We start from the raw sequence: 12,653 nt of genomic DNA, 5'->3' as shown, positions 1-12,653 counted from the left end.
TTCACACCATAGCAATTAAAGTGGAAGAGCCTTTATATTGTAGTTTATATTCCACAAGAGATCAATTCTCTTCCAGAAAGAGATGGGAGATGTTCAGCTAACTGAACAATCCAACTGGTTAAGCATTCTTGGGTGCTTTTAAAATTAAATTGGTTGAGAATATTGATGGTGTCCCTAGCCTCCGTTTGTCATAAGCTGGGAGTGGGCAACAGGGGATGGATCACAGGATGATTACCTGTTCTGTTCATTCCTTCTGGGGCACCTGGCACTGGCCACTGTCAGAGGACAGGATACTGAGCTAAATGTAACTTTGGTCTGACCCAGTATGGCCGTTCTTATGATCCATTTTGCACTCAGAATACTGAGCAATCAAAAACACTAGATAGAGAATACTAGCAATTCTCCTAATGGAATGTCCCATAAGGAGAATCCAAATAGGTGTATTATCAACATTTGTTTGTACTTACACACAAATTTAATACAATGCAGACAATGTAATTAATTAACTAATTTTTATTGTTGGGGCTATGTTTTATAGCATAAGTGGGTTATATTCAGGGCTGCGTGTTTTCCATGGCCATAGCATTTGCAGTGGAATTCCCCTTCCCCCAGAATTATGCTTCAGAATCTAAGCTTTGATTTTTCTTTTTTAATTAATACATATATTTCTAGTTGTCATGGTTGCAAAGTAACTCTTGAAAATGTGAACTAAGTATACACCAATGCTGTATTATTTTACTGAGTTTGCACACAGTCTGGACCCTTAATGCAGAATTTAGATTCAGCTTGTCGCACAGTATACAGGGTCTTGATTGTATCAATTTTTGCTTAGTTCCCAACAGCACTCAACTCAACTTTGTGAGTCTTATGTGTAAGTACCCACTCCAAAAGTATGACTGTCACTACTTGAAAGAAACGTAGATACTTATTAGTATTTTAAAAACACACATTCAGACTTGAATAATGACATGGTTGAAGTAATGTATCAAAAGCTAGTACTATTCGGAGACATGTAAGCTATGTCCTATCTTGTACTGAACTGATAACAATATACTAACAAAAACTGACTTACAAATAACATAACAAAATCAAACTCTTTTATTAAGGAGCTCACAAAAAATTATCTTCATTTTAATGTGGTTGTGAAACAGATCTTTTAAGCTAAAGTAAGTTACATATAATTTAGTTCTGATACGATTTATTCTTGTTTTAATAATTATTGTCCTTAGTCTTCAAGTATCAACAAGACAAATTAAAAAAAGGTCTCTAGCTACAAAATAAGTAATGATTCAAAACTTCATTTTACTTTTGCACATTTAAAATACATTTTTAATGTATTTATTCTTCTATTGTAAGCTAATGTTGAAGAGCAATATCATATGATGGAGAGGATATTTGGCTAAGGACATACAGTTTTCATTTTTCATCTCTTTAGCACGTGATTCAAATTCATCTTGATTAATAAAACAAAATGAGTTTTGATAGACTAGTTCAATCAACAAGAAGTGTCAGACAGTTTTACAGCCCAGCACAGCAAGAGCCATTTCACATTTCTCATGGGCCTAACAAAATATTCAGGGCTAGCCATATTTTTCCATGATCTTACATAAAATGCTTCTACACAGGATACCCTATACAACTTTTGGACCGGTCTGGGGTACAAAACTGGAATTTGAATCACCTACCTATAGGAAATTGTGTGTCCTACATTTGAGCCATATCCTGTATAAATTTATGGTGAATGTATTAAAGATTTCTTGTGATAATATATCCATCGTAGTTTAAGGATCTGAATTTGAAAAACAACTAATATTCTGTCCACGTGCTTACTAACAAATCTCAAATTCTCTCTTACTTTATTTAGGAAAGCAGATACTTATCTTACACAGTTTACAGATTTTTCATACATTTCATAATATTTTTATAGTCAGTTAAGTATTCAAAAATAAATATACATACATACATAAATAGTAACACAGTAAAATAAAATCTGAAAATCCAACATTTGTGTTATGTTAAAGATATAGTGTACCTTCTTCAATGGGTTCATACTTTGCAATGAGTTCAGAGGCAATTGCTTCATCAGCATCAATTACAAATTGTTCTTTTCTGAGAAACTCAATCAGGTTTGTTTCAGGTAGAATTTTGCGGTTTGGAGAATAACTGCAGAAAAGTTCATGTATTTCGCTTCTGTGTGCAAGGGCTCGATAAATTGCCCTGAATTCTTCGATAGTAATAGTTCCAGTCTTCCGCTGATTACTTGTTTTCTGAAAACAAAAATGATTGAGTACAAACATACATTAAAATCACTGCATTAAAATGTAAAAATGTAACAGAGCCATTATATCAGTTAAAACATTGAGCCATAATGTTTCTTCAGTACATGGTCATGATCCAATACTATTCTGTTCTAACAGGTGATGCAGATAGTAAATCTTAGAATTTGGCCTTGGTTCTTAAAAATGTCTATTATTTTAAGTAATTAAGTTTAAATTGTATTGCATAACAACGCTGCATACTGTCAATTACAAAATATTTGTGTATATTTTATATTATCAGATTAGAATGCATGAATTCAAAACAAAATCTTGTACTGAAACATCTATTTAAATTTCATAAAACTGTACCACAAAGAACGATTATCATGATAGTGAAATAGTAAATATATTCTTACACATCAACAGTTACTATTTTAAATAATTTTGTAAATACTGTAAGGCTCTATTTTAAAATTAGGAAGAGTACACATTCCTCAAACAAGTGAATTAAGAATGATCAAATTATCATAGGTTTCAGAGGAACAGCCGTGTTAGTCTGTATTCGCAAAAAGAAAAGGAGTACTTGTGGCACCTTAGAGACTAACCAATTTATTTGAGCATGAGCTTTCGTGAGCTACAGCTCACTTCATCAGATGTTTACCGTGGAAACTGCAGCAGACTTTATATACACACAGAGAATATGAAACAATACCTCCTCCCACCCCACTGTCCTGCTGGTAATAGCTTATCTAAAGTGATCAACAGGTGGGCCATTTCCAGCACAAATCCAGGTTTTCTCACCCTCAAACCTGGATTTGTGCTGGAAATGGCCCACCTGTTGATCACTTTAGATAAGCTATTACCAGCAGGACAGTGGGGTGGGAGGAGGTATTGTTTCATATTCTCTGTGTGTATATAAAGTCTGCTGCAGTTTCCACGGTAAACATCTGATGAAGTGAGCTGTAGCTCACGAAAGCTCATGCTCAAATAAATTGGTTAGTCTCTAAGGTGCCACAAGTACTCCTTTTCTTTTTGCAAATTATCATAAGATCAAAGTCCTATGGCAGGTCACATCTAAGATGTTTTTTTCAAGTTTAAAGATATGACTTTGCTCCACTTTTAAGAGACTAAGATCAGTTAAGCTCTGACCAACTATTCATACACTTAGAATTCCTAAATTATACATATGTTTTTTGTAAATGGAGCTTTTAAAATGTTAGAATATGGATTCATTTCAATGTTTGATTATCAAAAGCCACTAGAAAATAAGAACGGTGAAAAAAGAGGTAGAAATAAATTAGAATGAGGGTAACTGAGTATCTCTGGCATACACATTTTTCAAAGACTCACCAAAATAATTTATCTTTTAAAATTGTCTAAATAATATATGGAATTCAGTTTTCCCAGTGTACATTTTTTCTCTTTAATTTTTTTAAATTATTGTTCATAAAAGGGGCCATAATGTGCTAGCCCTTGTGACTGAACAAGCTCTGTTTATTTGCAAAACAAACACAGCACAGGAAATTTAAATAAAAACTTCATTGCACTACCCTCTACCAATGTGCTTGAACTCTCTTCTACAAAGATCATCACTGTAGTTGAGAGAAATTTAGTATTATTCAGTTCTTAAGCCCTGAGACTACCATGGAGGATAGTAATTAGTGCCTTATATTATGTCAGCCATGGTGGCTAGTGCCTAGTAAAAACTGGCCTGACAAGGAAAATGACCAACTATCATTTGATAAAGATTTTTGTTCACTACCAATCTAGGATGGATTTGAAACAATGTCCTAGAGATGAAAGATTCAATATTACATTACTAGTTCCCTCCTGAGCAATCTAGTCATTAGTGAAATAGATTTCTAAATGTGTAAACTGGCGTAAAACTAAAAATTGTATTAAGTAACCAAAATCAATGCAACAGAAAAGTATTTGGTGGGCTTCTTACAATAATCTATTAATTCCTTTCCAAACTAGTATCTTATTACTGATTGCTTGAACGAAGCTAGTAATAAATGTTTAGTACTGACTGAGAAATTGCAACTTCCCAGCTCCACGGAAGCATTTGGAAACTACAGTAATGGGGGCTATATAAGTATCTAGATAGAAAGATTACTACAGATTTATTTTAGAGACACAAGGTGGGTGAGGTAACATCTTTTACTGGATCAATTTCTGTTGGTGAAAGAGACACAAGCTATCAAGCTTACAAAGAGCTCTTCTTCAGGTCTGTATAAGCTCAAAAGCTTGTCTCTTTCACCAACAAAAGTTGGTCCAATAAAAGATATTACCTCACCCAACATATCTCTCTAATATCCTGGGACCGACATGGCTACAATAGCACTGCAATCTATAGATTTCTCTGTGTCTCTAGTTCCTTATCATATCTTTAGTTTCATTAATGCACCTCAACTCTTTGCTATTCAGAAAATGTAGTAAGTTTAACAAAAGGCTTTCCTGTTTAAATGAAAGCTTCAGAAAATGTATTATTCTTTAACAAACCTTAATCTCCCCATTTCTTCTGATTTTACCTAAAGTAATATGCCAGAAAAAGATATTTACATTTTAAAAAAGGAAAGAAAAAGAAAAGCAGTACATTGGTAAAACACCTGCATATGTGTCTCTCATACAGAATGAACTGTTTAGTCATAGCCCTTCAACTCTCTCTTAAAGAGCAATGAATTTGTAATAGTACTGTATCCAATTAGATCATTCCTATTCAACACAGGCCACTCCTTCAAGTAATTATTCTTTTTTCAGTCTACAGTCATTTACCTAAAATTTCTCCCCAAAAAAAACGTAACAGAAAGCCCATAAAAGCAATAAACTCAAAATCTGCTAACTCTCAAGAGCGTCCAAAGGGTCAGCACACTCAGGCTTTGTAAGACTGCTACAGGAAGTAAATTCCAGAGTTGAGGGTCCTCCATCAAAAATGCTCTGTCATCAGCCTCGATGTTTAAATTTGGAGAGCATTATCTTGAAACACCTTAGTTAACCTGAACTGTCATGGTGGTGTTATGATTTGAGAAGTCATTCTTCAGGTAGCCAGAATCCAAGCCACATATGGCCTCATACAACAAAGTCAACACCTTCAAGTAAATGAAATGAATGCAACTGCAAAAGTGTCTCATAAACACAAAGTTACCATAAGGGTACACCAATATTGCCATGAATTTTCTGTTCCACAAAATATCTACTTCATAAAAATAAATGGTCACATTATTTCTAGAAAATTTTTCATAGAGTAGGAAAGGATAGGAATAGGAAGAGATTTCTTTTCAATACAATAGTTTCAATGTTGAACATCCTACAATAGAATCAAGTCAACATTTTTGGAAGTTGATATTATCTACCATTCTACAAAGAAATCTACCTGCCAGGTTTTCAGTGCTAATTTAAAACTAGAGACTTGTAAATGTTATTTTAAAACTATGCACATTCCATTTCAAATCATTATTATTCTTGTAATAACAATTAACACAAATTTGATCAATAGTTGTCAAATTTGACTCTTTGAGATCCTATTGGTTAATTATCTTTTTGACAATTATTAGTGTGTTTGAAATCCAAACACTGCAGTAAACCCTTTGCCAACTGGTGGTTGATTAGTGGCCTTTGTTAAATTAATTTTGTAGTTAATTCAATTCCTTATAGTAAGATGTAAACATCATCAATTCTAATGAAACTAAAAAGGGTATTGGTTTTGTGGAGACTAAATTCTCCTCCTATCACCTAGGGATGATCCAAGAACATGTTGGGGAGGCAGTAAGAAAGAGATTGTATTGATGCTGCCTATGCCATGCTACAGATAAATACAAGGCTTTTGTCCACTCAGCCGTTAATTTGGCACATTTATTTAACAAAAATATTTTTTTAAAAAAACACCCAAAAAACCCAAACAGTCCCTTAGGTGTCTGGTCATTCTGAATATACTTACATCAATACATGGCTATTTTCTCACCTTAAAAACATATTTTACATGAACGTAATCAAAAGGGATGTTTAACTTAACAAGTAATTTCAACGTCTTGTCTAAATTAATCTTTCCGTTTCTAAACTCATCCTGAATGATGGACAAAAACCATGTAAGGAAAAACAGGTTAAGGAAATGTGTAATGCATTTAATTGTTGTTTTTTTTTGGGGGGGGGGGAATGCATTTGATTCTTAAGCCAAACATATTAGCGATTTTTCTACTATTATACTTTCTCCATCTCTGGTTCCAAATAATTAACTGAAAAATATTTCTGTTATTTATTCTGTTACAATGCTGGGCTAAAGGGTGCTGGAGAAGGAAGAGCAGCCTATAGGGAAGAAAGGCAAAAAGGGATAAGAAAGATGAAATGGCATAGACAATAAATGGAAACAGATGCGTTAAGACATCCAATGGTAGTAAACGTGAAAAGGAGTAAGGTTTAATGCGGGTAAAGAGTGAAGGGGGTGGGGGATTCACAGATTAAAGAAAATAGGGTAGTGGAGGAAAGCAATAAAAAGGGTAGAAGAGGTGCAGGAGTGTGAAAGCAATGGGGAGCCAGGTGTGAACAGGCTCACAAGGTTGAGTGACAATGAAGAAGATTTGGGTTGTTAATGGGGGTGGCTTGAAGAGCTTAATGGGGTTTCAAAACAGCGTCAGAGGAGGGAGGGGTGTTGGGGGGGAGGTCTGGGGGAAGGCGGGCTGGCCTTGCACTGTGCGTATGGGGAGCTCACTGGCCAATGGGGACTCTTTTTTTCTTCGGGGGGGGGGAGTGTGTCTCCCTACTGTGGGGTCGGGGAGACCTGGCGGGGGCGGGGTCTTCTCTATTAGGGACGTGCCCCGTGCACGTGGGAGGGGCGGAGAGGGAGTCTGTCCCGCCCTGTTCGCGCGGCGGGGGCTGGGGCTGGGGTGGGGTCGATGATAAGGATATTTGGCCTCCATGGTGGACTCCGCATCGCCCTGCGCCTCTCCGGGGTCTGGTCACTCCGATGGTGTCAGCAGCGGCTCCCAGAGCGGCATCACCCCGGCCCGGCTCCTCTCAGGACCCCTCCTCCCCGCCTCCCCCACCGCGCGGGGATCCCGCCCCTCCCCGGCCAACCGCCCTCGCCGCTGCCCAGAGGGAAGAGAGAACCCGTCGCCGCCGGAGCGCCGGCCGGCACGCGGGGGGCCTGTGACGCCACAAACGGCCCGGCCACGTGGCACGCCCCCCGCCCCTCCTCGCTCTCCCCAGGCCACGCGACTAGACCCGCTTCCTCCGGCCCCTCGCGCTCCCGGGCGGAAGGTGATTTACCTGTTCCCGAAAAGAAAAGGAGTACTTGTGGCACCTTAGAGACTAACCAATTTATTTGAGCATGAGCTTTCGTGAGCTACAGCTCACTTCATTGGATGCATACCCTGGAAACTGCAGCAGACTTTATATACACAGAGAGAATATGAAACAATACCTCCTCCCACCCCACTGTCCTGCTGGTAATAGCTTATCTAAAGTGATCATCAGGTGGGCCATTTCCAGCACAAATCCAGGTTTTCTCACCCTCCACCCCCCCACACAAATTCACTCTCCTGCTGGTGCTAGCCCATCCAAAGTGACAACTCTTTACATAATCAAGTTCGGCTATTTCCAGATGGACTACAAGCCGTCAAGAACACTATCCCCGATAATGTCACGGCTAACCTGGTGGCTGAACTTTGTGACTTTGTCCTTACCCATAACTATTTCACGTTTGGGGACAATGTATACCTTCAGATCAGCGGCACTGCTATGGGTACCCGCATGGCCCCACAGTATGCCAACATTTTTATGGCTGATTTAGAACAACGCTTCCTCAGCTCTCGTCCCAAAAAGCCCCTACTCTACTTGCGCTATATTGATGACATCTTCATCATCTGGACCCATGGAAAAGAAGCCCTTGAGGAATTCCACCATGATTTCAACAATTTCCATCCCACCACCAACCTCAGCCTGGTCCAGTCCACACAAGAGATCCACTTCCTGGACACTACAGTGCTAATAAACAATGGCCACATAAACACCACCCTATACCGGAAACCTACTGACCGCTATTCCTACCTACATGCCTCCAGCTTTCACCCTGACCACACCACACGATCCATCGTCTACAGCCAAGCTCTGCGATACAACCGCATTTGCTCCAACCCCTCAGACAGAGACAAACACCTACAAGATCTCTGTCAAGCTTTCTTACAACTACAATACCCACCTGCAGAAGTAAAGAAACAGATTGATAGAGCCAGAAGAGTTCCCAGAAGTTACCTACTACAGGACAGGCCTAACAAAGAAAATAACAGAACGCCACTAGCGGTCACCTACAGCCCCCAACTAAAACCCCTCCAACGCATTATTAAGGATCTACAACCTATCCTAAAGGATGACCCAACACTCTCACAAGTCTTGGGAGACAGGCCAGTCCTTGCCTACAGACAGCCCCGCAACCTGAAGCAAATACTCACCAACAACCACATACCACACAACAGAACCACTAACCCAGGAACTTATCCTTGCAACAAAGCCCGTTGCCAATTGTGCCCACATATCTATTCAGGGGACACCATCACAGGGCCTAATAACATCAGCCACACTATCAGAGGCTCGTTCACCTGCACATCCACCAATGTGATATATGCCATCATGTGCCAGCAATGCCCCTCTGCCATGTACATTGGTCAAACTGGACAGTCTCTACGTAAAAGAATAAATGGACACAAATCAGATGTCAAGAATTATAACATTCATAAACCAGTCGGAGAACACTTCAATCTCTCTGGTCACGCAATCACAGACATGAAGGTTGCTATCTTAAAACAAAAAAACTTCAAATCCAGACTCCAGCGAGAAACTGCTGAATTGGAATTCATTTGCAAATTGGATACTATTAATTTAGGCTTAAATAGAGACTGGGAGTGGCTAAGTCATTATGCAAGGTAGCCTGTTTCCTCTTGTTTTTTCCTACTCCCCCCCCCCCCCCCCCAGATGTTCTGGTTTAACTTGGATTTAAACTTGGAGAGTGGTCAGTTTAGATGAGCTATTACCAGCAGGAGAGTGAGTTTGTGTGTGTATGGGGGTGGGGGGGATGTGAGAAAACCTGGATCTATGCAGGAAATAGCCCGACTTGATTATGTAAAGAGTTGTCACTTTGGATGGGCTAGCACCAGCAGGAGAGTGAATTTGTGTGGGGGGGTGGAGGGTGAGAAAACCTGGATTTGTGCTGGAAATGGCCCACCTGTTGATCACTTTAGATAAGCTATTACCAGCAGGACAGTGGGGTGGGAGGAGGTATTGTTTCATAATCTCTGTGTGTATATAAAGTCTGCTGCAGTTTCCACGGTATACATCTGATGAAGTGAGCTGTAGCTCACGAAAGCTCATGCTCAAATAAATTGGTTAGTCTCTAAGGTGCCACAAGTACTCCTTTTCTTTTTGCGAATACAGACTAACACGGCTGTTCCTCTGATACCTGTTCCCGCGCTCACACGGTACCCTGGCAACGCGGCACAGCTGGGCCAATTCCGCTGCCGTAGTCGGATCCCGCCAGAGAGGCCATTTCAGAAAACTGTTACATCATCAAAAGTTCTTGAGCTTTCCAGGGTGGTGATTTTTATTGTTACTATGTCTATTATTTTCCAGTCTTTTTATTTCATTGTTGCTTTATCAAAAGCATTGCATCTTCTGAGTATGTTTCTGGTTATCTAAAACATTCATGTTGAAGCTCTCCATAGTTGAGTTTTCATTCTGGTATCCTAATTTGTGGATCCCTAGCCAACCGTCTTCCATATCATAACATAAACATGGCCATAGCTTAGGAGAATTAGTTTTTCATGTGCTGCCAGTAAATATTTTCCACTGTGACAATTTTTGCAAAAGCTCTAGCTCTGTTTAATCATTTTCTTTTGATCTCACTAATATTTCTAGATCTTTCCAGGTACAGCTTTAGAGCACACACAAAAGTTCTGGATGTTACCAAGAAACGTTTTTGCTGTGACATCCTCAGGTGTTCTAAAATATTTTTAATAACAATTTTCACATTAGCAAATTGTTCATGCTTTCATTTCAGGTTCACCACCACAGAAATATACCACAATGTCCAACAAATGTGATTTGTCTAAGGAAGAGAAAGAGTGGGTCATATGCCATCTGCTGTATCAGGCACGTCCAGGCGAATTCTGCAGTGTTTTTGAAGATCTCTGTATTCTGGTCCAGGACGATGACCTGATGAGGCAAGAGGCTGCCCAGGTCTGTGCCCATCACAATAAGAACAATTTCACCTTAGTCCGAATAAAAGGAACCAATGTGCTGGTGGCTCACTACAATGACCTAGGAGGAAATAGCTTTTTTGACCCTAAAAATAAATTTTCTTTCAAATTTGATCACTTGAGTGGAATATCAAACAAATTTCAGCTCCATAGGGTAGCATGGGATGAGACAGAGCTATGGAGAACAGCCCTAAATAGTGCTTTAAAGGCATATGTGAATAGTCACTTTCCTTCAGGGGACTGCAGTGTGTTTAGAAAAAAATTGAAAAACAGGCAGATAATTGTGGTCTGTATTGTAGGTCATCAGTACAAACAGCTGGGTTTCTGGAATTGCCTTTGGAAAGGTGAATGGACTTTTTCCCAGATTCCAGTTATTACTCAGGTTACAGGGGCCATTCATATGCAAGTACACTACTTTAAAGATGCTAATCTCCACATGACAGTCTGCAAGACTGTTGAAGAGACCTTGCATGTAATTGACCCAGCCCAGCTGGCCATAGATTTTGTGAAACTCATAAAAACTGAAGACAACAAATTTCACATTGCCATGCTGGAAAACTTCCAAGCTTTGACAGATGAAATCTGGAGAAAAATTCTACAAAGGCAGCTCCCAGTCACTCGCACTGTCATTAACTGGAATAAACTGCTGACCAATCAGAGCATGAAAGCCAATATTTCCAGTTGTGAGGTGCCACTGAGTGTCCTGAAGTGCACTGTTTGAGTAAAATATAGCCCAAATAAAACTAACGATCACTATGGAAAGTGGATTTATTTTATTCATTTGACTTTTTTCTGGCTATGGGGAATATAAAGCCTTTTACCACAAGGTTGCCATTTTGAATCTAATCCAGTTCAGTAATATCTAAAAGTTATTACTGGTTGATGTTTTTCTTAATGCAAGGATTTTCCTGTCTTTTTCTGATTCAGCTGGCACTGACCACTGTCAGAGATAGGATAGTATCAGAGGAGAAGCCATGTTAGTCTGTATCCACAAAAACAAGAAGAAGTTTGGTGGCACCTAAAAGACTAACAGATTTATTTGGGCATAAGCTTTTGTGGGTAAAAAACCCCACTTCTTCAGATGCATGGAGTGAAAATTACAGATGCAAGCATAAGTATACTGACGCATGAAGAGAAGGGAGTTACCTTACAAGTGGAGAATCAGAATTGGCCTTGTTAACAGTGGTTCTGCACTTGTAAGGTAACTCCCTTCTCTTCATGTGTCAGTATATTTATGCCTGCATCTGTAATTTTCACTCCATGCATCTGAAAAGGTGGGGTTTTTTACCCACAAAAGCTTATGCCCAAATAAATCGGTTAGTCTTTAAGGTGCCTGAGATAGGATACTGTCTAGATGGACCACTTGTCTGATCCAATATGGAAAGTCATATTTCTATGTATTTTTCACCAGTTTTAAATTGACTTACATTTTTAAATAAAAATAATTGAATTTAATCTCACATTTTATGTTAACTTTCATTTTGGGGCAGATGGTAATGCTTGTTTAATAAGGATATTAAGGGACAAATATGAGATTATCAGAATAGCATTGAAACCCAAGAAGCTCAACCTCCAAGTTTTGTTCACATATATCAATATTTATCTCGAGGAAAGATATAATGCAGTCACATAAACTAAGGGAAACATGGAAACAGGAGGCATAAATCTATTACAGCCAGGGTTGGAACTATGCCAGGTCCCACCAGGGATGTGTCCTAGTAGTTCAAGAAGAAACTTTAATTCATGTATTCTGCTATCCCATAATGACAGGTAACTGGGCCACCTCCTCTCTCAGTTTTGACAATTGAATTATAACTAGGGCTGTCATATGATTAAAAATATTAATCACGATTAATTGCACGGTTAAAAAAATAATTGTGATTAATCACACTGTTAATAATAAAATGCCATTTATTTAAATATTTTTTGATGTTTTCTACATTTTCAGATATATTGATTTCAATTACAATACAGAATACAAAATATACAGTGTTCAATTTATATTTATTTTTGATTACAAATATTTGCACTGTAAAAAACAAAAGAAATAGTATTTTTCAGTTCACCTAATACAAGAACTGTAGTGCAACCTCTTTATCATGAAAGTTGAACTTACAAATGTAGAACTATGTCCAAAAATAAACTGCATTCA

General features: G+C 38.6%; 2 protein-coding genes across 2 annotated transcripts in view; one reads left to right on the top strand and one right to left on the bottom strand.

The window, feature by feature from the left end:
- PLCZ1 (phospholipase C zeta 1) overlaps nt 1–9,792 on the bottom strand; it is a 121,434-nt gene extending 111,642 nt beyond the window's left edge. Inside the window, exons 1-3 of the mRNA XM_048844374.2 lie at nt 9,729–9,792; nt 6,220–6,422; nt 2,033–2,267 (exon numbers count right to left, since the gene is read on the bottom strand). Coding sequence (XP_048700331.2) covers nt 2,033–2,267; nt 6,220–6,422; nt 9,729–9,792 — 502 coding nt within the window. The remainder of the gene's footprint in view (nt 1–2,032; nt 2,268–6,219; nt 6,423–9,728) is intronic.
- Nucleotides 9,793–10,328: 536 nt separating this feature from the next.
- CAPZA3 (capping actin protein of muscle Z-line subunit alpha 3) lies at nt 10,329–11,222 on the top strand. The gene has a single exon (XM_048836341.1). It carries the CDS (start codon nt 10,329–10,331, stop codon nt 11,220–11,222), a length of 894 nt encoding a protein of 297 aa, XP_048692298.1.
- The last annotated feature ends 1,431 nt before the right edge of the window (nt 11,223–12,653 follow it).

Source organism: Caretta caretta, chromosome 1, assembly GCF_965140235.1.
Source record: "Caretta caretta isolate rCarCar2 chromosome 1, rCarCar1.hap1, whole genome shotgun sequence".
Classification (NCBI taxonomy): domain Eukaryota; kingdom Metazoa; phylum Chordata; order Testudines; family Cheloniidae; genus Caretta; species Caretta caretta.
Note: the sequence above shows the minus strand (reverse complement) of the source record. Positions and strands in the feature narration are given on the sequence as shown.

Bases quoted from the DNA above. Each gene is read 5' to 3' on its own strand.
- CAPZA3 (XM_048836341.1), top strand. From the start codon at position 10,329: ATGTCCAACAAATGTGATTTGTCTAAGGAAGAGAAAGAGTGGGTCATA.